This window comes from Sparus aurata, chromosome 5 (genome assembly GCF_900880675.1).
Source record: "Sparus aurata chromosome 5, fSpaAur1.1, whole genome shotgun sequence".
Taxonomy (NCBI): domain Eukaryota; kingdom Metazoa; phylum Chordata; class Actinopteri; order Spariformes; family Sparidae; genus Sparus; species Sparus aurata.
In genome coordinates this window covers 33,916,374-33,938,495 of record NC_044191.1, presented here as the reverse complement: position 1 = coordinate 33,938,495, position 22,122 = coordinate 33,916,374, and the positions used below count along the sequence as shown (strand labels likewise).

Sequence of the window (22,122 nt, the reverse complement as noted above, 5' to 3'; positions counted from 1 at the left end):
TCTCAGCCATTCAAGGCTTCTCTCCCACGAGGAAGATTCGTAACTTCGAGGAGGCACGCGGCCTGGACAGGATTAACGAGAGGATGCCGCCTCGCAAAGATAGCCAGCAGCCAGACGGCACCACGATCAACACCAACACTCCCAACAAGAACGGCACTGATGGATAAGCAACAGAAACACGCCACCCCTCCCGTCTTCACACAGCCCACACACATCATAGCCCCCAGCCATTCTCTCTCTCTCTCTCTCTCTCTTTGTCTCTCTCTCTCTCTTTGTCTCTCTCTCCGTCTGTCTCCTCGACTGAATCTGTCCGTCCATCTCCCGCTCACCCACGATCAGGCGGGAGGGGAAAAGAAGCGGACACAAACAAAAAGAAGGCCACATCGCTGAGAAGACGCCTCCAGCAAAAAACAAACATACGATGTGTTAAATCACGCGGGGAAGATTATTTATTAAAGATTCAAATATATTAGATATATTATGTAATAGCACCAAATCATTGAATGAAGACATTTTTGCAGTTAAATGTATACTGTTCATGGAAGTCCTAACTTATACATGTCAAAGTTATAAAACTTTTCTAAATCTGAGTTGATGCAGGTAGACGAGGCCCTCGTTATCCAGGAGTTTTAGTCACTTTTAAGTTATTTTATTTTATTTTTTTTTTATTGTTGTTCTCCGTGTGTTTGGTAAGGGAACATTTGAAGTTCAGATACTTTGGCCTCAGCAGCCTCGTTTGGATCTTTGGATCGAGACATTTTTCGGGCGCTGGAGGTTCTTCGTACAGTGTTTGCTTATACGTGTGTCTGTCGGAAGATAAATTGTGTGTGTTGAGAGGTGGAAAAAAGAAAAAGGGAAGTCGATTGTATCAGAACAATTATTACAAATTACTATTTTATACTTAAAGCTGAGATTTAATGAAGACTTATCGTCCTATTTATACATTTTTCCACAAATATTTGATGAATGGACTTTTTCTTTCAGTATTCTGTTCACTTCCCGAGTAACACAAATCTCTTCCTGTATTATTATTATTATTATTATTATTATTATTATTATTATTACTCGTGAATGAAGCGGTTCAAGTGAAGGATTAACGCTTTGTGTGCAATCATAGCTGCTGTTCTGTGCTGGTTACGTTCACTCGATGGCTACTAGGATGTTTTTTCTCGCCTCTAAACCAAAAAAGAAAAAAAAAAAAGGGGGGATCCAGTTTCCGTCAACGCAGCCAGACGTGTCAATACTCCCACATCCTGGTTGGAAGCACTTCTTGTTGTTCTTCTTCTTCTTCTTATTCTTCTTCTTCACGAGCGCTGAAGTTAAGTGGAGTCCTCCGGCGAAACCGACACATGAAGGACACGTTTTTTTTTTTCTCTCGGTTGTTTGTTCTTTGTTTCTGGACAAAAGAGGACACATTTGCTCCAAAAAAGCAGAGGAACTGCCGGCCACGCTGTCCTCAAAAGAAGAGACTGATTTTCATTCATGCTTAGGACGTGTCCGTGTATTTAACAGAATTCTGGCAGTTTTGATTTGATGTTTTATTGTGGAACACTAAATAATCCGGGCTGTGCTTCTTTGGGCTTGCCTCTGTTTCTAAAGCTGTATTAGTGTCTCCATCTACTGTTCATTATACAGAATGCACGTTCTTTTTTTGTTTTGTTTTTTTTTAATTGTGATAAAAGAAAAAAAAAAAAAGCGTGCGTATCAGAGAAGGGAAAACATTTGACATGCAGTGAAATGACAGCACTTTGACGGCGCTGTACCCAGAACACAATGGACTGAGTCGTTCCCCCCTCGGCAGGGATGATGCTATAAAAGGTACCGCCGTCTCTCGAGGCCCAACAGTACTGTAATCATCTCAACCACGGCTGACTCACACACACACACAGTATGTTATTTTAATGCTCAGATTGCCGGTATGTTTTTTTCTTCTGGTCTCAACACGTCCGCCCCTCGTCACAGTCGACCCCCCCGGACCCTTTAAGAACCGCTTTCACTCGGACGTACAACCACCTGGTGCTTCGACACACCTGACTGTAACTCTTTCTGTCTTATCGTCGTTCAGCAGAGGACGGGGGAGGGGGAATAAGCTTTAAGATTTGCTATTATTCTTGTAAATACACGCTCCCCCCTCCACCTGTTTTTATTTGTAAAAAACGAGGCGTTTGTGCTCATGTGCCATGCCGCCTTGGCCACACATGTCAAGATCCGTATGTGTGCGTTTGTGTGTGGATGGCGAACGAGTCGAGGCAAGCCAGGAGACGTTCAACCACACGTGGGTTTAAGATTAAATGTCAGTAATATTAATCTTCTTAAAAGTTTTTTCATTAAAAAAAAAAAAACTATTGTTGTTTGCCGTTTATGTTCCGTAGACTTCTGGGGGGGAAAACGTCCTAAATATTAAAGTATTTGGGTTTTACACTCTTTAATTGTGATGTTAACATTTTTTGTTTTTAAAAAGGCTTTTATCGGGTGAGCCATACAGTATACTGACCTCCTGTCAGGTCCTATACATATCTCGCAGAATGTAAACAAACTGTTGTTCATCGAGACTCTTATTATAGCTGTAACAAAGGGATGAAAAAGAAATGCCGTACCGTACTTGTCATGCGAGGCCATGAAATCTTTTACGTAGATGTATCACTTGAAAGAAAAGAATAAAATTCAAATACAGTGTTTTATTTGACTCGTCTTGGTGTTGTTGATGTTGGCTCTTGTTTTTTTTTAATTCACTTGGACTTTGAGGCGCTTTTTCTGCACTTCAGATGGAAAATTATAGGATAAGAAAAATCTAAAAATGTTTGTTGGTGCAGTTTTAACACTTTTTGCTGTTTTGCACACAGTTAATTTGTACATTTCCCACATTGATTTACAAGAAGCGTTCCTGTTTTCAAAACGTTTTCAGTCAGACATCACGGACATCTTTGCTTGGAGGTTAATGCCTTGCACGAGGGCAAGGTGTCAAAGGAGGGATAAGTAGTGTTTAGTCAATACTCGAGACCTTCTAACATAAAGATTACTGCCACCTGGACGGGAACATATCAGTGTGTTAAAGGGATATTCCAGTGTAAGTTTAATCCATGGTCTAAATCACTGTGAAACTGTGTTAGACTCCCTCTCGAGAGATCAAGTTAGCAGACCGCTAATTTACGGAGTTTTATCAACCTCAGAAATGACCGCACGACAACAATACACTGCAGTAAATGGATCCAAATATAAACTGCCACCAAAAAGCCACAAATAATGCTCAGAACAGCACCAAACTTCAGCAACAGTACAAATAGGTTCTCAGCACATAGTCCGGGGCATCTAACCTCCGCTAGCTTAGCTGGATTTCTACTGAAAAGCTGACTAAATTTACCACTCTTCTGCAGCAGCTTCCTGTTGACGGGAAGTCCCGACGAGTCGATTACCGAGTGCAGTAGAGTTCCGCGGCTCATGGATGAAAATGTATGATTATGACTCCATGGAAAAGCAATCAAAGTTCATATGTGTCTTACCTGCCAGTTTATAACAGTTATTATCGAGAGCGGACAGGGAAAAGAACGGAATTGAGCATTTCTAACCGCACTCGGTAATCGTCGCGTCGGGACTTCCCCGACCCGGAAGCTGATGGAGGAGAGTTGAAATCTGTTAGACCATGGATAAAATTTACACCGGAATATCCCTTTAATGTTCAGATATCGGTTGAATTAAAAGACGTATACAGTCGTCCATAATGAGGGTCGACTGAAAACTGATATTTAATCTCACAAGTACAATTTTAAGATACTTTAACTTGAGTATTTCCATTTTCTGCTACTTTATACTTCCTGTCCACTACTTTTATTTTATAGGTTTAGTTACTAGTTACTTCATTGTTCAGTGTTTCCAATCAGACCGGACATTGTGTGAGAAGAAGCTGCATACTCATAATCAAAAAATGCTGAATATCGACCCCAATAATCCTCCACAGCTGATAACTGGCCCATAATCCATATGGTCACTGTTTCGTAATGTGATAACATTTAATCTGCTATTCTAGTGGATGCAACATTTAAATAAAAACAACCACGTTGTTGCTCAGTGCCGAATGTGAAACCTGAACACAGGATTTTTTAAATTTCTTTTATTTCATGTGTTCTCGACCTGCTCACAGAGTGAAGCGAGTCGAAAACAAACAGCGAAATGACACGTGTGTGTGTGTGTGTGTGTGTGTAGCAGAAACTATTTACATACAAACCAAATTAATCATAAAAAACAATAATAATAATAATAATGTACAAGTTGTTTTAGTTAAATATCAGGCAGTGTGATGATTGTGAATGAAAACAGTGATGGTGACATTTGATCTGGAGCCTGCAGCAGACGACATGATGTGTGTTTGTCTACGTGTGTGTGAACTGAACTGTCTGGTGTTTCAGTGAATCTGGCATTAATTAAGAGCTGCTCATTAGGAGTATCTTAAAGCACAGTATATTAAAGAGGCTCTGTGTGATTTCTGAGTTGAAGCCGGTCTTTAGTTCATGATCGCGGACTCCATTTTCCAGCTAACGTTAGCCGCTGTCGCTCTGAGACGAGCCGCTTCAAGTCCGTCGTGTCAGATCTCACTTTTCACGTTACAATCCTCACATAGTGCTGATAAAAACAACAAAATAATGCACGTAAATTGATAAAATATCATCACACAGAGCCCCTTTGAAGTGCTCGTACTTTCAAAATCATTCCTACACATGACGTGTAGCGTCGAACAGAACCTGTGTGCTTGTTTTAAATCTGAAATGTTTGAGTTAGTATTTACATCCGTCACATCAACGTTCATCGAAGCAGTTCAGGATGTTTTTGAGGGTTAAAAAAACAAAACAAACTAAAGTCTTTTTGCAGCACCTGAATACTGACAAGTGCATCCTGTCTTGTGCAATATTCTGTGACAAAACTACACAAGTATAAAACGATATGGCTCACGATCAGGGCCGCTCACCCTGCAGTATAAAACAAAGTGCCGTCATAAACAAGAAGGTCGTCCCTGTGGTGGCACGTCCTCCGTGCGTGGCATGCAAGTAACAATTTAGAAGTCGGCTTCGTCCGTCCTGCTCGCTGCACATCACCGGTACATGTGCTTCTGGCGGCGCTGCAGAAAGAGAAGCTGCAGAGGAAAACAACTAGTCTCTGCTCCTCCGGATTAGCAGCAGTCGCTCGATGGAGAAAAGGTGGACAAGCGAGCGTCCCCTGGTTGGATATCAGGCGGCACCGTCACACGTCAGACCTTCGGAGGCGGTACGGGCCTCAGAGCCTACAGGACCAAACAAAGACTTCTTCAGGTGGACAAAATATAAATAAAAGATCTGCTGTTCACATCAGTTTGTGGACGATCTGTGTTTAATGTGGGTCGGCGTTACCTGGCGTGCAGCCATGTAGTTCTGGCCGGGCGGTTTAGGTCTGTTCCCCGCTGGAGGAGGTGGAGGTGGAGCTCCTTTGGGCTTCGGCTTTACAACCTAAAAAAATGTTAGCAAGCATTGTTAGAAAAATCCACTGAATGAATAAAAGATAAATGTCAACTCGACAGCTTTTTTAATACAGTGAATAACAGTTTGGTACCATTGGCACTGGCGTGGGCTGACTGGGAGGCGGGCCTTTGTTCAGGCGTGGAGGCGGGCCTTTGTTCAGGCGTGGAGGCGGACGACTCGCTGCTGACGACTTCGTCTGGGTGTGTGCGCTGTTAGATAACGAGAAACTTAATCAGCTGGATGGAACACTTCACCTCAAGACCTGGAACAAGCTGTTGAAAACTCACCTGGGCAACACGGGACCTTGTCGTTTCTTCCAGATGAACCCGACCGCAGCAGCGATGGCACCCAGAACCACCAGCGTGACGATGGCGATGGCGACGGCCACTCCTGTAGAAACAGAGCAGACGTCAGTTTGTTTGGATGCAGCGTCGATTACAAATGTCATAATATTATATCCTCTTTATCGTGTTAATGATTAACTGCTCTCACCTGTAGACACAGAATTGAATGCTCCATCCTTGGAGTCGCAGTTCGGAGGCATCCAGCCGGGCTCACACTGACACTCGCTCCGGTGGTTGCACACCTGAGGAAAAGAAAATCATCAAAACACGTCGTCAGCTGGTTTTGTCAGATCGTTAAAAACACACGAGATGCACACTTTAATATTTATTTTATTATTTTCTTGAGGGGCAAACTAATACAGTGATCCTCGCAGCACATATAATTAGTTTGTTCTCTCTTTAAAGTTCATCGTTTGCATCTTTTCCTGCTTATTATTTTGTGACATTAAAGCAGCGACGGGAACTTTACGTTGTGTTAACTTTGTCGCCCCCTGTGGACAAAAGTGGTACGAGCACCACTGCCTTTTTCTTTTTTTTTAAAGAGGAGGTATACCATCTATTTGTGGGTAATGAATGTAATAACTACATATTGACTAAACTGAATGAGCGCTGCTGGCTTGTACTTACAGCGTGGCCGGGGCATTTTGCAGAACAGTTTATATTTCTGTAGGCTGTGGCGAGATCCACACACTCGTTCTGGCTGCACACCTGCAGAAAAAAGAAAGAAAAATGACACCTGAGACTGATTTTCTTCATATATTACAATAAAACAGCAGGTTAGTTGAACAATTTCTACCTCTTTGGCCACCAATTTAGCAATATTTGTCTTTGAATCAATTACTTAAGTCATGTCATGTAAGAAAGTGCCATATTTTGAGTTAAAAACAAGTTTTTTCTACCATTTAAAGTGCAATAATGTATATATAACTATCACATATACGATAGAAATGACATGATTGAACTCTCTTAAATGCACTGGGGGGAAAAACATTCCTAAAGAGAAAATAAAACTTCACTCTTACACACACGGGGAAGACAAAACAACAAATCTTCCTTAAAAAATTCATACAAAACAGAAAAGAAAACACAAAAAGCCGACTTTTTACAGAGCGAGCGTTACCTTTCCATCCCCACATTTAGTCCCGGTGTCCACCTGGCCGTAGTCTTTGGTGTAGTCGTCATAGAACGACGCCTTGCAGTCGCTGAACCGGACCATGCGGCCGTAGTTTGGGTTCTCGTTCCCGTTGTGACAGAAGAGCTTCCCGCAATAAATGTCTCTGCAAAAATAACGAGAGAAAAACATTCATTCCAGCACAGATTTTCACTCTGATGAGTCCACAGAGCCGGCAGAGACTCACGCTGCCTGGCAGGGGATCCAGAGGCTGTTGGAAGGACGTTTGCAGAAGGCGTAGTAGGTTCCTCTGGTGTTCTGTTCATAGCAGTACCGACGGGCCTCTGTAGCACCTGACGACAGCAGACGATCACATCTTATATTATAATGTCTTCAGCAAAGTAGAGTCATGTGAAGAGACACAACACACACACACGGGGACGCTCACCTGGTCCGTACATCTTGACACACTGGTTGGGTCTCTGTGGACACTGGCCGTTGTGGCAGTATCCTCGGCCGCCGTCACACTGGAGGCCGTTCACGGCGAAGACGTCCTCGGGGCAGTCGGTGTTCTTCCCGTCGCAGTACTCGGCCAGATCGCACTCATCCTGCGCCCCGCGGCACTCCTTGGACCGAGATGAAATCTGTGTGGAGTCGCAGCACATTCAGTAACGCTGATAAATAGCTGCTGATCTCCAGAAACTTTGAGCAGAAAATCAGTAAATTTCACAAACTTCTTTTTAACGGATTTAACGTCCAATCTGCATCTTAACAGTAAACTACGAAATCCAGATTCAGTTTTTTACACCTCGAAGGAGGAATTACACTTTCTGTCCACTGGGAGGCAGCGGAGACAAGTTTTAAACCCAACACCGACACATTCAAACTTTTTAAAGGAGCATTATGTAGTTTTTGGGGGGAAGAAATTGCACTCAGAAGAGAAAGATCTTCATTTTTTCCGCCTACACAAACAAAATCATCAAACAATCTTTGTGTTCATTACTGAATAATCTGAACAAACGACACACTTTCATACTGTTTTACTTTGTTTTTATGTGGCGGACCCTGCCACATGTCTAGCTTCGGCTTGTTTGTTCAGTAACGGGAAAAAATAAATCTTTCTGAGTTTGTATTTTTGGGACAAAACCTCCCTCACGCTTGCAATCAAGAATCCGATTTAATAACAATGTTTTGGATTCTGTTGTCCGGATTTTGTCAACAAATTCAAATAATCTCACCGATGATTATTAAGACGTTAATGTACTTAGTTTGGTTTGGTGATATGGAAACCATTTGATCCTGCTTGTGCAATGAGTCAGGAGAGAAACTTTCCTCCTGCAGCAGGTGAACTAATATTTGTGTGATACCTCAGACGTCCACTAGAGGACAGGAGCAGATCAGCTCACTCGTGGAGGGACGTCAGACAGAACAGCGGCGTTCCTTCCTTCGTCTTCACTCACCTTGCAGTTGTCGCAGCAGTCGCCCTCGCCGCACTCCGCTCCGGCCGTCAGCGTGCAGGTGGTGGCGTTGCAGCACGGGTTGGTGCACTCCTGTAACGACGTCACAGCTCGTTAGACTCATAATCCATAAACAGCGTCTGTCACTCTACACACCTCAGTTTTATTTGGTTTAGATATGAGAGCAACCTTTGACTCAGTCGTTGTTTACTTTGGTGCACAGTGAGACTTACTGGCAAAGTTTCAGGAAGTATTTGTCATATTTTACAACAGTTTCGATATTTAATGAGATACCGACTATTAACGGGGTTTAAATCTTCATCAACATGTTTTTATACTGCTCAGTTTCACACATTAATTATTATTTCTCACGTGTCTGCAAATGGAAATAGGAATTTAATGGAAATAAGTCTGTAGGGAATCCGACCCAGTGACACATCCCACAGACGAACAAAAACCAAAACAAAAAACAAGTCGGACAGATTACTTAAACTTGTATTTTCCCACCAGATGTAAGTCATGAACACAGCGGAGAAAATAATTTAGATCAGATTTAGCTAACGGATCACCAGGATTGTCCTTCAGGGCTTCCGTACATTGCCGGTGATTTCACAGGATTAATATCATCCACAGAAGAAGCCAGTCTTTTTGCTGAGAGGCTGTTTTTCATGAGCAGCTAAAAACCTGTTGTGACTCATTTAAATATCTTCTTCTATTTACTCTGGAGGATGGAAATAAAGATGTTGCTGCTTGTCAAACAGCTGATCAACATGAAACCTCGAGGCTAAAACAAACCGGGAGAGACAAGATCAGACAAAGAGAGCGAGGAGACGAGTCGGACTCAGGAATCAGAGGCCTCGAGGTGAAAAGACGTGAACACACGCGGATACAATCTGAAACTGTGTGTTTGTTTCACCTCCACCGAGCCGCAGTCACACTGCTCTCCGTTCTCCAGGAACCCGTTTCCACAGACTGAAGGCGCCTTCAGGCCTCGGAAGTCCGGTTTGTCTAGCAGGCAGCTCGGGTTGCGGCCCGTCAGGTACTTCTCGTAGTTTGCGGCGCTGCAGCTGCTGAAGGTTCGAGGGACGTTCCAGCTGAGGACACAAACAAGATGTCATTGTTAACGCCATGGTCACATTCTTTAAACTGCAGTTACACAACTAAATGCTGGGTGAGTCCAGGTTCTGGTGTTCTGACAGCTGCGTGTGGGACGTTCAGGAATTTTTCATTAATGTTTTTGGACGTGAGACAGAACGATGTGTTTTTTACTTCCCTCGCTGAGGCTCGCGTGGGAGGTGACACCGGTTACGAGTTCCTTTTTCAGGAGAATTTCTCCATCTGACATTAATCTCTTAAAATAAAGAAGCCTACCAACAATCCAATATCAGCCCAGCATTTATATTAAAGATTGTACATAATCTCTGTCATACTGACAGCAGACTGAAACATGTAAGTGTCACACTCAATAAAAATCAATACGATGACGACTCGCTGACACTCAGGCAGCCATGTTTTACAGGCCACGCCTTAATTACACATGTGAGTGATCAGATGATCAATCAAGAAAAACCTCGAGGCAGTGACGGGACGCAGAGGGTTTGTAAAGATTTAAAGTCCACGAAATACTAAAATATTTTATTTTTTTGCACATTTCTGATCAACATGCGGAAGAAGTCGTCAACATCCTCTCCAACTGAACATCGTAATAAATACCTTTAACCAAATATAGATAATAGAAATTGGCAATAAATTGGAAATTGGGAAATAATAAATGGTTTGAAAATGGTTGGAAAATCTTTTAAAACACCCCAAAAATATATAAATATAAATCTTTTTGGGGATATTTGGTTAAATGTGTTTCTGATGCTTGACTTGTATCTCGTGTTCATTGGAATTTTTTATTTAAAGTACATCGTGGAGTTTGAATCTTTACTAAAGTTGTGAAACTGTTTTTCTTTTTACTCAGAAATAGTTTGATCGTCTGCGTCCTGTTACTGTCTCGAGGTTTTTCTTCATTGATCGTCTGATCGTCATGTTGCAGGTTGATCATCTGATCGCTCACACATGTGTAACTAAGGCGTGGCCTGTAAAACGAGACTGCGTCACTTTGTATAACATGTGTCATTGTGTGTCTTTCCCTGACAGCTTCCGTCTCACCTCCCACCTTTATCTCCGCCTCTGTTCTCACCTGAGCGCTGCGGCCATGATGCAGCTGTCTCCAGAACAAGCGCAGCGACTCGAGTCGTCGTGGTCCATGCCGAGGTTGTGACCCATCTCGTGAGCCAGCGTGGCTCCCACTGCGATGGACCGGTCGTTGTGATCCTGAGAAAGACACGACCGACCCGGTTATATGAGCGGATCTCTTCAAATACAGATTGTTTTAAAGGTCCAGTGTGTCACATCTCCAGTAGCAGAGTAACAGAAACACAACGATTCTCAGTTTCAGCTGATTATTCACCAATGAAAACACGATGATGACTTCTATTATCTGCACCTTTAATCTAAACACGTAGCCTGCTCTCTCCTGGTTCCTGTTCTCTGACTGGAACGTTGACTTTTTTTTTGTTTTGGGTCAGAAAGTTCCTCTTATCCTCGCGGCACAGTCTAGACGAGAGCTGCATTAAAGTGGAAGAATTATAAAAAACAGCAGCAGAAAAAAAAGTTGCACTTCCCCTTTAAGAGAAACGACAACAAAGGGTTGGCATGTGAAGGGAACTGGTTTTATGAAGCGATGACATTTCGAAGAATGGATTATTAATCGTTCTCTTATCCTTAAACACATATTCAGAGGCAGGAAGCGACACAAACACTGACTGCTGGTACTGAGCAGAAAGTCCAGGTGAAGCAGGTGTGAATGTTTTTGTAACACCTGTGAAGTCAAAGTCAGCGTGACGTTTCTATATTTTTAATTTTAGCTGTTTCTCTGTATTGATCGCAGTGGATTCAGATCAGCTGTGTGCAGACCGGCTCCTGATTAATGAGTAGCAGCAGCTTGGGGCGTTCCCCTCTCAGCCAATCAGGTTGTGACCACGCCCCCTTTTGTGAAGGCTTAAAGGGATATTCTGGTGTAAATTTAATCCATGGTCTAAATCACCGTGAAACTGTGTTAGACTCCCTCTCGAGAGATCAAGTTAGCAGACCGCTAATTAACGGAGTTTTATCAGCCTCAGAAACGACTGCACGACAACAATACACTGCAGTAAATGGATCCAAATATAAAACGCCACCAAAAAGCCACAAATAATGCTCAGAACAGCACCAAACTTCAGCAACAGTACAAATAGGGTCTCAGCACATAGTCCGGGGCATCTAACCTCCGCTAGCTTAGCTGGATTTCTATTGTGAAGCTAAAAACAGATTTCAACTCTCCTCCATCAGCTTCCGGGTCGGGGAAGTCCCGACACGACGATTACCGAGTGCGGTTAGAAATGCTCAATTCCGTTCTTTTCCCTGTCCGCTCTCGATAATAACTGTTATAAACTGGCAGGTAAGACACATATGAACTTTGATTGCTTTTCCACCGAGTCATAATCATACATTTCATCCATGAGCCGCGGAACTCTACTGCACTCGGTAATCGACTCGTCGGGACTTCCCGTCAACAGGAAGCTGCTGCAGAAGAGTGGTGAATTTAGTCAGCTTTTCAGTAGAAATCCAGCTAAGCTAGCGGAGGTTAGATGCCCCGGACTATGTGCTGAGACCCTATTTGTACTGTTGCTGAAGTTTGGTGCTGTTCTGAGCATTATTTGTGGCTTTTTGGTGGCGGTTTATATTTGGATCCATTTACTGCAGTGTGTTGTTGTCGTGCGGTCGTTTCTGAGGTTGATAAAACTCCGTAAATTAGCGGTCTGCTAACTTGGTCTCTCGAGAGGGAGTCTAACACAGTTTCACGGTGATTTAGACCATGGATTAAATTTACACCGGAATATCCCTTTAAAAGAGGTGGTTCTGATTCTGTCCTTGACTCACTGCAGAACTCGCCCCAACAGACTGTCAGTCAGAAACTCTGCTGCTCCTGATCTTTCTAGTTGACGGAAGTTGTGTGTTCTTCCTGAATCAGTGCCGGGCTCATTCATGACACCTGCAGGTTCTCTCATGTTTGCTCATTGTAACTGGACCTCTTGAAACCCGAGCCCACTTACACACCTTCAGCTTTCCTGTTTTATTTCATTGAGGACTTGAGAGGATGACGAAGCAGATTTCAGTTTGATTGTTATTCCCTGAAGAGGCTTTTTGAATTGTGTCCAAGTATTTGTCGTTCCCTGTTAACTGGTTGGACTGGTTTGTAAGCATTTTACAGTCGGTACCGCCACAGCGGATCCTCACCTGTACGACTCCGACAGAGTGACCCGAGCACAGAGTCCCGATGAAAGCCAGTCCGACGGTCGCGCCTTCGAAGTCGATACCGCTGAAAGACAAACAACGTCCAACATGTCAAACACAAGTTCACGACTTTCTCAAATCACAGAAAGTACCAGTTTCATAAAGGCCCATTTGGATTCTGGTTCTGCTTCAGATATTTTATGAGGCTGTTGGTTTTGGGGAGATATGTTTCCTAGTCGTCACATGTTTTGATTAATTAAAATCAAATTTGCAGCTCTGGAAAAGAAACGTAACATTCAAATCCAAGTGTGTTGTTTCAGCTCGATTCAGTGATACGGGCCCGTGTTCCCACCCGGAACTGACATTCAGTACCAAGTTTGATCCAGTTTGACTCCCAGAGGAAAATTTTACTGCTCAAAGCTTGCTCCTTTATGACAATGGAGCCGTAAAGGAGCTCAGTGAGAGTTCTCATTTCAGTCTCGTTGTAGTCTTTTTTGGTCTCAAACATTTCTCATTTGTTTCTCCTAAAATTCGTTCGGAGCAATAGGTCAGTTTTGAGACTTTACCGCGTAAACCTTGCTGCTTTCCAGCACTGGGGAGACATTCTGAAACTTCACTGAGAGCTCGATGAGATCTCCTTTGAAACTTACAGGGAGCCCAAGTTGAGATTATCTGCACCTGTTTCTCAGGAGAAACAATTGAGAAACAGAAGAAATCAGCCACAGCCTCACTTTGGTCTCACAGAGATCTCATAGTTGTCTAGGAGAAAAGAAAGAGACAATACTGAGATCTCTTTTCCAATTTTCGTTCCCTCTGGGCTGCTTCGTTTCCTGGAAGGGATTCTGGGAACTGGACTGTTCCTCGTACCGGCCCGCCTGTACGTCAAACACATTTCAGTTTGAAACCCAAACAAACGTTTATCTGTGACGGCAAATCTTGTGTGATGTGGAAAAAAACTTCAGCAGCTGTTTTCAGTTCACGACCTGAACTTGTGAAACACGAACAAATGTGCAGATTGTTTTTTTAATGAAAACCAGAACTCACAACTTCCCTTTTTATTCAGCAAGAAATATCAACTCAGATCGAGAGGCTGGATTTTAATGCTAAAGCCTGAATCCAGTTTAAATCTTCTTCTTCTTCTTCTTCTTCTTCTTCTTCGTCCTTCTTCTTCTTCTTCTTCTTCTTCTTCTTCTTTGTCCTTCTTCTTCTTCTTCTACTTTGTCTTCTTCTACTTTGTTGTTCTTCTACTTTGTTGTTGTTGTTGTTGTTGTTGTTCTTCTTCTTCTTCTTCTTTGTTGTTGTTGTTGTTGTTGTTGTTGTTCTTCTTCTTCTTCTTCTTGTTTAAAAGAGGCACTACATAGTTTTGGAGAAGAAATTCCAACTCGCAAACTTTAGAAGTCGCAATATTTACAATATTATTGAGGTAATAATACAAACCGTTTTCCACAAGTGAATAAAGAAACTGTTCTCAGAGAAAAAAGAAGATGTTTGAAGTTAGAAGGGTGGCAGGGTCCGCCACATATAAACAAAGTAAAACAGAGTAAATTGTATCAGTTTGATTATTCAGTTTATTCGGTCATGAAAACAAAAAGAGTTTGTTTATTAAGTTTGTTTAGGCCTCCTGTTTTACTTTGTTAACATGTGGCGGACCCTGCCACCTTCTAAACGGGGCGGAGAACAAACTTTGCTCAACTTTCATCCGGGGGAATAGCGTTCACGTCCCGCGTGAAGCTAAAAGTCGATGGTGGCTTGCTTTAACTTGTGAACTGACACATCTAACTTGTGTAATGTGTCTTTATCAATCTAACCGAGTGACAACAGACCACAGATCAGCTTCACCATCAGAAACTGTTCCAGTGTTGCATAAATGGACGTGGGAAGACAAATAAATGAACCTTTAATCACCATGACAACAAACGGTCACCTGATTATGGACCGCCTCTGTAAAGTCGGGCTATTTGTCGCGCAGATGGATGAGTTGATGGCTGAACGCTGTTCGTACCTGATGAGATGCGCGTTGTCGTGTTTTGTCCTCTTCACCAGCACCGAGTTTCTCCACTTCATGAAGGCGTCCAGGTTCGCTCCAGCCGGCGGCGTCACGGTGATCTGATCGCTGTTGGACCAGATCTCCAACCCCACCAGAGCGACGAAGGTCCTCAGGGGTTTGTACGCCTGCAGGGAAACAAACCGTGTCATCTGGACTAATAACTAATCACTAGAATAAGACTGAATATTGTCACAACCAGCAGGAGGTTTGTGTCACTTTTTTTCTGTGGTTTGACTCACCATGTTGACGAAGTTGACGACTTCAAACATCCTCTGTCTCAACTTGGTCTGATCTCGCTTCATCTTCACGTACTGCAACGACATGACATCATGTCAGAGCACATCCTGTTGCTCAGCAGATGATTAACTGACAAATTTCCCAGATGATTTTGTAAAAGAGCTGTCTTGTGTGTGCGTGTGATTTTTAACAAATCAGAGCCCCGAAACTGTTCTGCTTGCTGTCTCAACATAGAGTAACACACAAGCAGCTGGACAAGTCTGTTCACGCCTCAGAGATTCAGGAATCTCTCCTGAGTTTGTCTCACCGCTCGGTTATCAGCCACCAGGAAGAGCTCGATGTATTTCTGCCGCTGGACGATAGAGATTCCCTGCAGGACGAAACAGAATAAAGCAGATAAAGCACCAATACTTTTTCCTTAGAACATAAAAATGTGCAGGGTGTGATGAAAGCTTTACCGCTGATCTGGAGCGGCTGCGGCCCGTTGGCGGTTCGATCTCGTCGCTCCAGCTGGTGTTGGTGACGCCGCACACGGCGGGTGTCGTGGAGTTCGTGTCTTTCGTGTCGTTGAAAGTCATCACGGCGTGGTCGCCCTCATCGCCACCGGTCAGCGGCTCGATCAGGTACCTCTGTGCAGACGTTCTGAAGTAACCCCTGAACCAACATCAAGCCTGTTAGTATCTTTAGTGCTTTGAGGCAGGATTAAATACACTGAGTCACACCTCAGTACGGAAGCCCTGAGGGTCAACTTATGATCTTCTTTTTAAGTCTGATCCAAACTGTTTTCTCTCCTGTGTCTGACTTCTGATCTGGTGGAAAAAAATAAAGTTTTGCCAGGATGATCCTGGAGTTCCTTTACTTTTTCAGACAGCAGAGACATTTTTTTTATTGCACTTCAACTTGGAATACAAAGGTTTCTTCTTCTAATCTTTACATTCGTCCGTGATCTGAGGTGTGACAGTAGCACGATACATCTTAATCTGAATTATGAGCTTGAATAACTGGCTAACTTTACATTATTTTGGTTCAATATGACTGTAATCAAACTTGATTCACGCATCCTGCTCAGACAAGCTTCCTGATTAGCTGGTGAACATTTATCACAGGAGTTGGTGGAGACCAAAACAGAGCTAAAAAGGAGGTTGAATCACAAATACACAAGTCGATGTGCGAGAAGGCTTCTGATCACCAGATTCATCACAGCAACGTAAACAGGGATCATAACGCTTAATCAGTGTTGGACTCTGTTCGCTCCATCCTCAGTTTTCGGATGATTTCTGGACATTTTAATGAACCGTTGGGTCACAGAGAGGATTGTTCGGGAGCTCACCTGAGTCCGTCACAAGTGCTGATGCTAACAGCCGATCCACTGTCGTTCACGATCCTCCCGTGATAGTAGCAGTGATCCTGAGGAAGACACGAACATGTGACTGAGTCGGAGAATGACATGTGAAATGAGTCCAACTTATATTCTAACTGAAAATAGCTGCATATTGTTTGAGAAAAAAGTCCGTTTAGGGAACTGAAACTTGCCAACGAATCTAAATACTCACAATGTCATTTGGAGTTGTGGTGACTTGCGTCCCGTCTTCTCGGTAGGAAGTCTCAGAGTAGTCGCTGGTGAGTAATTCACTGGTGATGAGAAAATAAAATCACCGTTATTTCATCCTGCATGACGTCACGTTTCTACTGCAACACATTTTCTACAGGCGGTGATTCATCTGACTTATTTTTGTGGCGTGGGAGAAACACAACAAATGCTCTTGTGGAAATTAACATTTGTTTGCACAAGTTTAATAAAGTTAATGTGTAATAATGGGAATCTACGTCAATCAAAAATTCCAATCGATGCATCAAAACCACACAAAACAAAGAAGTAAAACAGGGAAGTTTGATCTTTGTGAAAACATCTACTCTCTCTCTGGCATCAAGATACGGTAAACCAGCAACACCCGATCTATTCTTGTATTTTAGAAATGACCTTGAATGTTGGCTCTATAACCAGCACGCATTGGTCATTTTGTGCCTCATCGTTTACAAGGAAACGACTTCAGGGAAGTAATAACTTACTTATTCTTTTCCAGTTGCATTTCGATGTCTCGTCCTCCCAACGTCATCGCATACTTAACAGTCTGCGGTCGGACATCCTGCGAAAAAAACCAAGATGTGAAAATTGTGTTTTCAGTGTTTCATTCTCATTCTTAAGAACAAAACTACGTATTAACAGCAGGACAAAAATACCTCCGTTTGTCTTTTCCTGACGGTGTGAAGTCTGACAGGTCGAACCACCTCGTAGTCTTTCACCTCTTCGAAGTCGCGACCGTGGCTCTCTGTGGAGACACAACATGCACATTGAGTTTGTGATGAGAAGGTAAATGCTGTAGAGACGGGCCAGAAATAAAACTAAGTGCAGAGGAACCAGGCGCTCACGCTGGTCGCTCAGCAGGTTGTCAGTTTGATTCTCTGCGACCTCGGGTTCAATCTGTCCTGAGTGAAATCATCACGTCATGACAGAAATAAGACGGCGATCTCGAGAAAACAAATCAAATTGAGCTCACGGGAAAACTGAGGGAGCGACGTTTGACCCACGACCGCTCAGGGCTGCTTAGCGACAGACAGAACTAACGAATGAGCCAATTAGCCGACTGACATAACGAGCAAAAGGGCTGGAATGAGGTCGTTATGAGCATCGTTAATGAGGCCAGTAGATCTGTAATAGGGTGTGTATGTAACAGGAAGTGGAGAATCTATAATGATGTCATTTCTAAGAGCCCATTCAACCACACTGAAAATCCCCCCGAGCTTCTCAAGAAAAAACAAGCTAAAGTTTATTTATGTCGCACATTTAAAAATAACCAGAGAGCGGAACCGGCTGAGAGGTGTTTTTTATTTTCAGCTGTGGGCGTCTGCTGGAGATGAGCTACGCTAAAATACATTTGGCTGCAGAGACTAGCTGCCGTTAGCCGTGTAGCTCAGTTAGCCGTGCAGCTAGTGGCAGATGTCTGCAGACTGGTTTGCAAACTCACAAGGATTTTCTTGAGATCCTTCAGATGAAAGTTAGTTGCAGATTAACTCACTCGCAGCAGATTAGTGTTTAACTCTTCTGGCTGCATCCTGTCCAGCTGTTGCGGGATTTTCCAATTTGGTTCTGTGTTCTGACCCGTGACACATTAATATGAAGTGTTTAGAGTATCAACACGGCGCCTGGCGCTCTGTCATAGCAACTAGCTATCAGTGAAGGGATCCTGCGATAACCTTATCAGCAGGAACACAGGCGGCTGTGTGAGCAGGAGAGAGTTTGTCTTTGTGTCACGCTCGTTAACTTAAACACTGTTTTGGTTTGGACGACGACCCGACAGGAGAGAACTTTCCTCTGAGGATGAGGATGAAACTCAGGTCCTCTCTGGTCATCGTTCTCTTACTGAAGGCCAGACATGACGCGATCTGTGCTGATTCAAGAAATATTCATATCCGTCTGAGTCATCGTTCATCACCTTGTAATCGGGGTCAGTGTGAGTAATTTGCATGTTTGTTTCTCCGGGTTCGCTCTGACAGGCTACATGTACAAACTGTAACTTGCTGGTGAAGGTTGTTGGGAACATCTCCACCCACCCATCAGGGCAGGAAAAGTTCAACCAAGTCAATAACTCTGAATTAACCCTTTAAATACAACATTATCGGTCACTGTCAATAGATAACGTGCTTTTAAGTGGAGTCACTGCATTGAAAGACATTATGTTCATTTTAATCTTATTTTGGGTTACGACCAGAATAGCTTTACATGCTCAAAAACGTCTCCTCGGTTTCCTCATACTGTCCCTTTAAAGACCCAGTCTCCTCTGATTGGTCAGCTCACACATGCTCGACCCACCACCGCCAGAAACAGTGACAGTGTGATGTCACAAAGTCACAGAGTTAAAGGCAGGACAGCTGACGAGGCGTTTTTTGTAGAAGAGACGAGCTTCTTTGACCTTTTTTTTTGTTTACTTTGATAGTATTGAACTCTGCTGTATTGTTATAAATCTTCTTGTGGATTTACAACATCGAATTTCTATTTTAAATTTTTAGATTTTGTTGTTGAACTCTCACTTATATGGAAAATGCAAAGTTTGTAGTCTGAAAACCCAGAAATCAGTTCACATTTTTGCACATCCGGCTCCCTCGTCTCAAAGTCTGAGTTTTTGTTGAATGTGTTCAGTTAAATGCCTGAAATAAAGTCTGTGGACAAAACAGGCCGAACATATTCACAAATTTTGTTCTCCAACATAAAATTCACCATTAAATGTCCCACAGTTTAAATATAAACGTGTCTGAATGAGACTACAAAGGTCGTCGGGGACATTAAACGGAGACTCATCTACTCACTAGTCCGTCTTTAAAGGCCCTCTTTAGTTACACACTATCTCCATTTGATCAAGTTTATAGAAAACCTGGATAGTAATTGTGCAGTAAGACTCTTAGTTGTCATGTAACCGTGATGTTGCATGTTTGTAGGCTAACATTAGCTTCTTACTGCTACACGTTTAATTTACACAAGCGGTGTTCAACTGCGATGATTATCTCGATAAACAAAACCTGTAACAATAATAAGTCTGTGTGTGTCACTGAGATTATTTCCGCTGATAAAAAAAGTCATTTGCTTTTTCTGGAGGGGAACCGGAGCGATGCTAACAGGGTTAGCCTGCGAAAACACGCCATCGCTCCACCTCTCTATTGATCCATCTGAAACAGTTTCATATTTGTTTTTGGCGTTCAGAGTCTTTTTCTGTAGGGAACAAAAAAATCCACAACTCCTACTTTAACAGTTTGAAGATTTCACAACTTCCTCATTTTGACATTTGTACATGTACTCTCTGAAATTAAGGACGTCTCACTGTCGTCTGACCAACAATAAGAAACTGTTAACAAAGACGGCAGTTCCCATCAGGCGAAATCAGGTCGTGAAGGAAATGACTAAGCGTCTCTGAGTCATGGTCACCTGTCGGCCAGGTACACAGTGGTACCTCAGAGGGTGGTGACGGTGTGTCACAACATCTGCACTCTATCCCAACTCGTTTCCTCGTCTTATTAAGTCATATCAGACGGTTATGAGTGTGATTGCAGTGTAACAACAGCAGTTGTGTCATTCCTGTGCGGGATGTTACACCAGGCAGGATAAAAGGTTGCAGCCTCTCCTCCCTAATCATATGTTGCACAAGTAAATACGCAGGTTAAGTGGACATTTTGTCACAGCATGTTTCATTACCACTGATCAACCATGTGTTTATGTGAAGACAAATATCATTCAGTGACCTAAAACTGATGGAAGTAACACGAGTATAGTGTTTAAAGTCCTTAAAGAACACCCACATTTATTTAATCTACGATGCAGCAGATCAATCGTACCTGCTCAGGTGTTTTTAAAACACCTTTTCTTTTTTCACTATCATGCCCAGAAGCAGTAAACCCACAAGTTTGAAGTGCTGTGCTAGGCTTTAGTTATTAATTAGCCACCACGGCTGAATGGAGGTAACAGTATCCAGAGACTTACCTGAGGGCTTGAGCGAGGCATTTAGGATGAGGACCCACAATAGGAGCGTTGGCGTCATTGTCCGAGTGCAGACAGTCCCTGTAACAGAGCAGATCGGTGCTCTGATCAGGCTTTATGCTGTCTACCTGCATGCTGTGTTGCTGCTCTCTCGTGAAGGCCACGCCTCCGCTGGCCCCCCTGGACCTGTCACAGCTACTTCCTCATTGACAGCAGAGTTCGAAGCACGCTCTCGACCGGCCTGAGCACGCCCCTGCGTCTCAAGGAATGCAGGAAGAATTACCGCCGACGGTGTTGTGGTCGCAGCTCAGCCCTGCAGTCTCATGACATACTTTCCACGTCTTGCAGTCATTCAGACAAACAGACACAATGCATTTCTTCTGACAGTATATTTCCTACCTTTTTCATGAAATCTTAGCCGAGTCTTCCCTTTTTTTGCACAGTATCCAGAAATCAGCAGTTGCCCTCATCCTGTTGCGGCCAACTGACTCACACTTGCATCACAGACGTCACTCTGCTGTCACCACATCACATCAGAAAGTTTCACAACACTTTGCCAAATAAAGACATAAAGATTTGAGCTCTCTGCAGCAGTTGCGGATGTTGTTCCCCTGCCACTCCGTCCCCTCAACCCACCGAACACATGCTCAGAGTCACAGTGGAGAGTGTCAAAAGACAATAAGGCCAATGTGTCTCGTTCCCCTCAGGGGCAGACCGGGACAGGACAAATCAGGACACGGTTCAGTGTGAGGCTCAGGAGGTGGAGCGCAGAGTCGCACTGCGTGACAGCTTCGTGTAAATAAAGTGTCGGGTTTGCTTTTCTGTGCTACAACACGATAGTGATTCAACTTCCAGTCAGGTTAGGCAGCTTTCTGACTCTTGACACAGTGTTTTTGGTGGTTGTGGTTGGTAAAAGCAATCTCCACACCGGAAGCAGAGGTGCAAGGCATCGTTGGCAGGCAGTGCAACAACACACAGCACCGAGAATATATCTGAACACAAATGATCTCTGGTTGTATTCACCTGGTGACGGTCCAGTGTGTCACACCTGAGTAAATATGGGATGGTTGGGTTAGTTTCATGTCACAACTCAGCTCCATTCATACAAATCCTGGTCATAAACTTCTGATGATGCTCACTCATTCCATGATGTGACCCATTCATCGAGGACATGACCTGAAACTGAACAATTGGCTCACTGTGAGTGTGGAGACCACATAGCAGCCCATCAGAATCTCTGATTTTCTGGCTTCTGACAGCGCCTCTGTAACTCCAGCGGTGATGATGGGGGACCAGTTAAACTCTCCTTGTTCTGTGCATCAACGCATCTAACGGTTCAGCTGAGGTCAACACAAGGCTTCATGAGAGTTCAGTCCGAGTGTGTATCCGCCAACGTGTCACAGAATTCCCACCAACACAGTTCTTGATGTATTTATATGAACAAGGCTGAAACTCTTGATTTGTTTGGAGACCTCTGTGTTGTTAAAGAGAGGCTTCATCATTAGGGCTGGGTATCACCAGGTACCTCGCGATACGATACTATCACGATATTTTGCTCACGATAACGATAATATCTCGATACAGCGATTC

At 43.4% G+C, this 22,122-nt stretch overlaps 2 protein-coding genes across 7 annotated transcripts in view; one reads left to right on the top strand and one right to left on the bottom strand.

The window, feature by feature from the left end:
• Nucleotides 1-2,681, top strand: part of ppp3cca (protein phosphatase 3, catalytic subunit, gamma isozyme, a) — a 28,887-nt gene extending 26,206 nt beyond the window's left edge. For 4 of the 6 annotated variants that reach the window (XM_030416937.1, XM_030416939.1, XM_030416935.1 and 1 more), the window contains one exon: nucleotides 7-2,681. In XM_030416937.1, coding sequence (XP_030272797.1) covers nucleotides 7-167 — 161 coding nt within the window. In that variant the 3' untranslated portion in view covers nucleotides 168-2,681. The remainder of the gene's footprint in view (nucleotides 1-6) is intronic. The other 2 variants (XR_003984055.1, XM_030416936.1) reach the window with 2 other exon arrangements.
• Nucleotides 2,682-4,093: 1,412 nt separating this feature from the next.
• On the bottom strand, nucleotides 4,094-21,243 carry adam28 (ADAM metallopeptidase domain 28). The gene is made up of 23 exons (XM_030418450.1): nucleotides 20,932-21,243; nucleotides 20,536-20,613; nucleotides 17,247-17,335; nucleotides 17,076-17,152; nucleotides 16,559-16,637; nucleotides 16,336-16,412; nucleotides 15,464-15,659; nucleotides 15,313-15,375; nucleotides 15,008-15,079; nucleotides 14,724-14,893; nucleotides 12,725-12,806; nucleotides 10,587-10,720; nucleotides 9,315-9,492; nucleotides 8,402-8,491; nucleotides 7,390-7,585; nucleotides 7,189-7,294; nucleotides 6,951-7,107; nucleotides 6,458-6,538; nucleotides 5,979-6,072; nucleotides 5,774-5,876; nucleotides 5,578-5,695; nucleotides 5,379-5,474; nucleotides 4,094-5,272 (listed from the first exon to the last, which is right to left on the bottom strand). The coding sequence occupies exons 2-23, from the start codon at nucleotides 20,591-20,593 to the stop codon at nucleotides 5,240-5,242; spliced, it is 2,349 nt and encodes a 782-aa protein (XP_030274310.1). The 5' UTR covers nucleotides 20,594-20,613; nucleotides 20,932-21,243; the 3' UTR covers nucleotides 4,094-5,239.
• Between the last annotated feature and the right edge of the window lie 879 nt (nucleotides 21,244-22,122).

Bases quoted from the DNA above. Each gene is read 5' to 3' on its own strand.
- adam28 (XM_030418450.1), bottom strand. From the start codon at position 20,593: ATGACGCCAACGCTCCTATTGTGGGTCCTCATCCTAAATGCCTCGCTC. The intron at 5,475-5,577 runs GTACCAAACTGT...ACATTTTTTTAG, and splicing joins AGCCCACGCCAGTGCCAATG to GTTGTAAAGCCGAAGCCCAA. The intron at 5,273-5,378 runs GTAACGCCGACC...TTGGTCCTGTAG, and splicing joins ACTACATGGCTGCACGCCAG to GCTCTGAGGCCCGTACCGCC.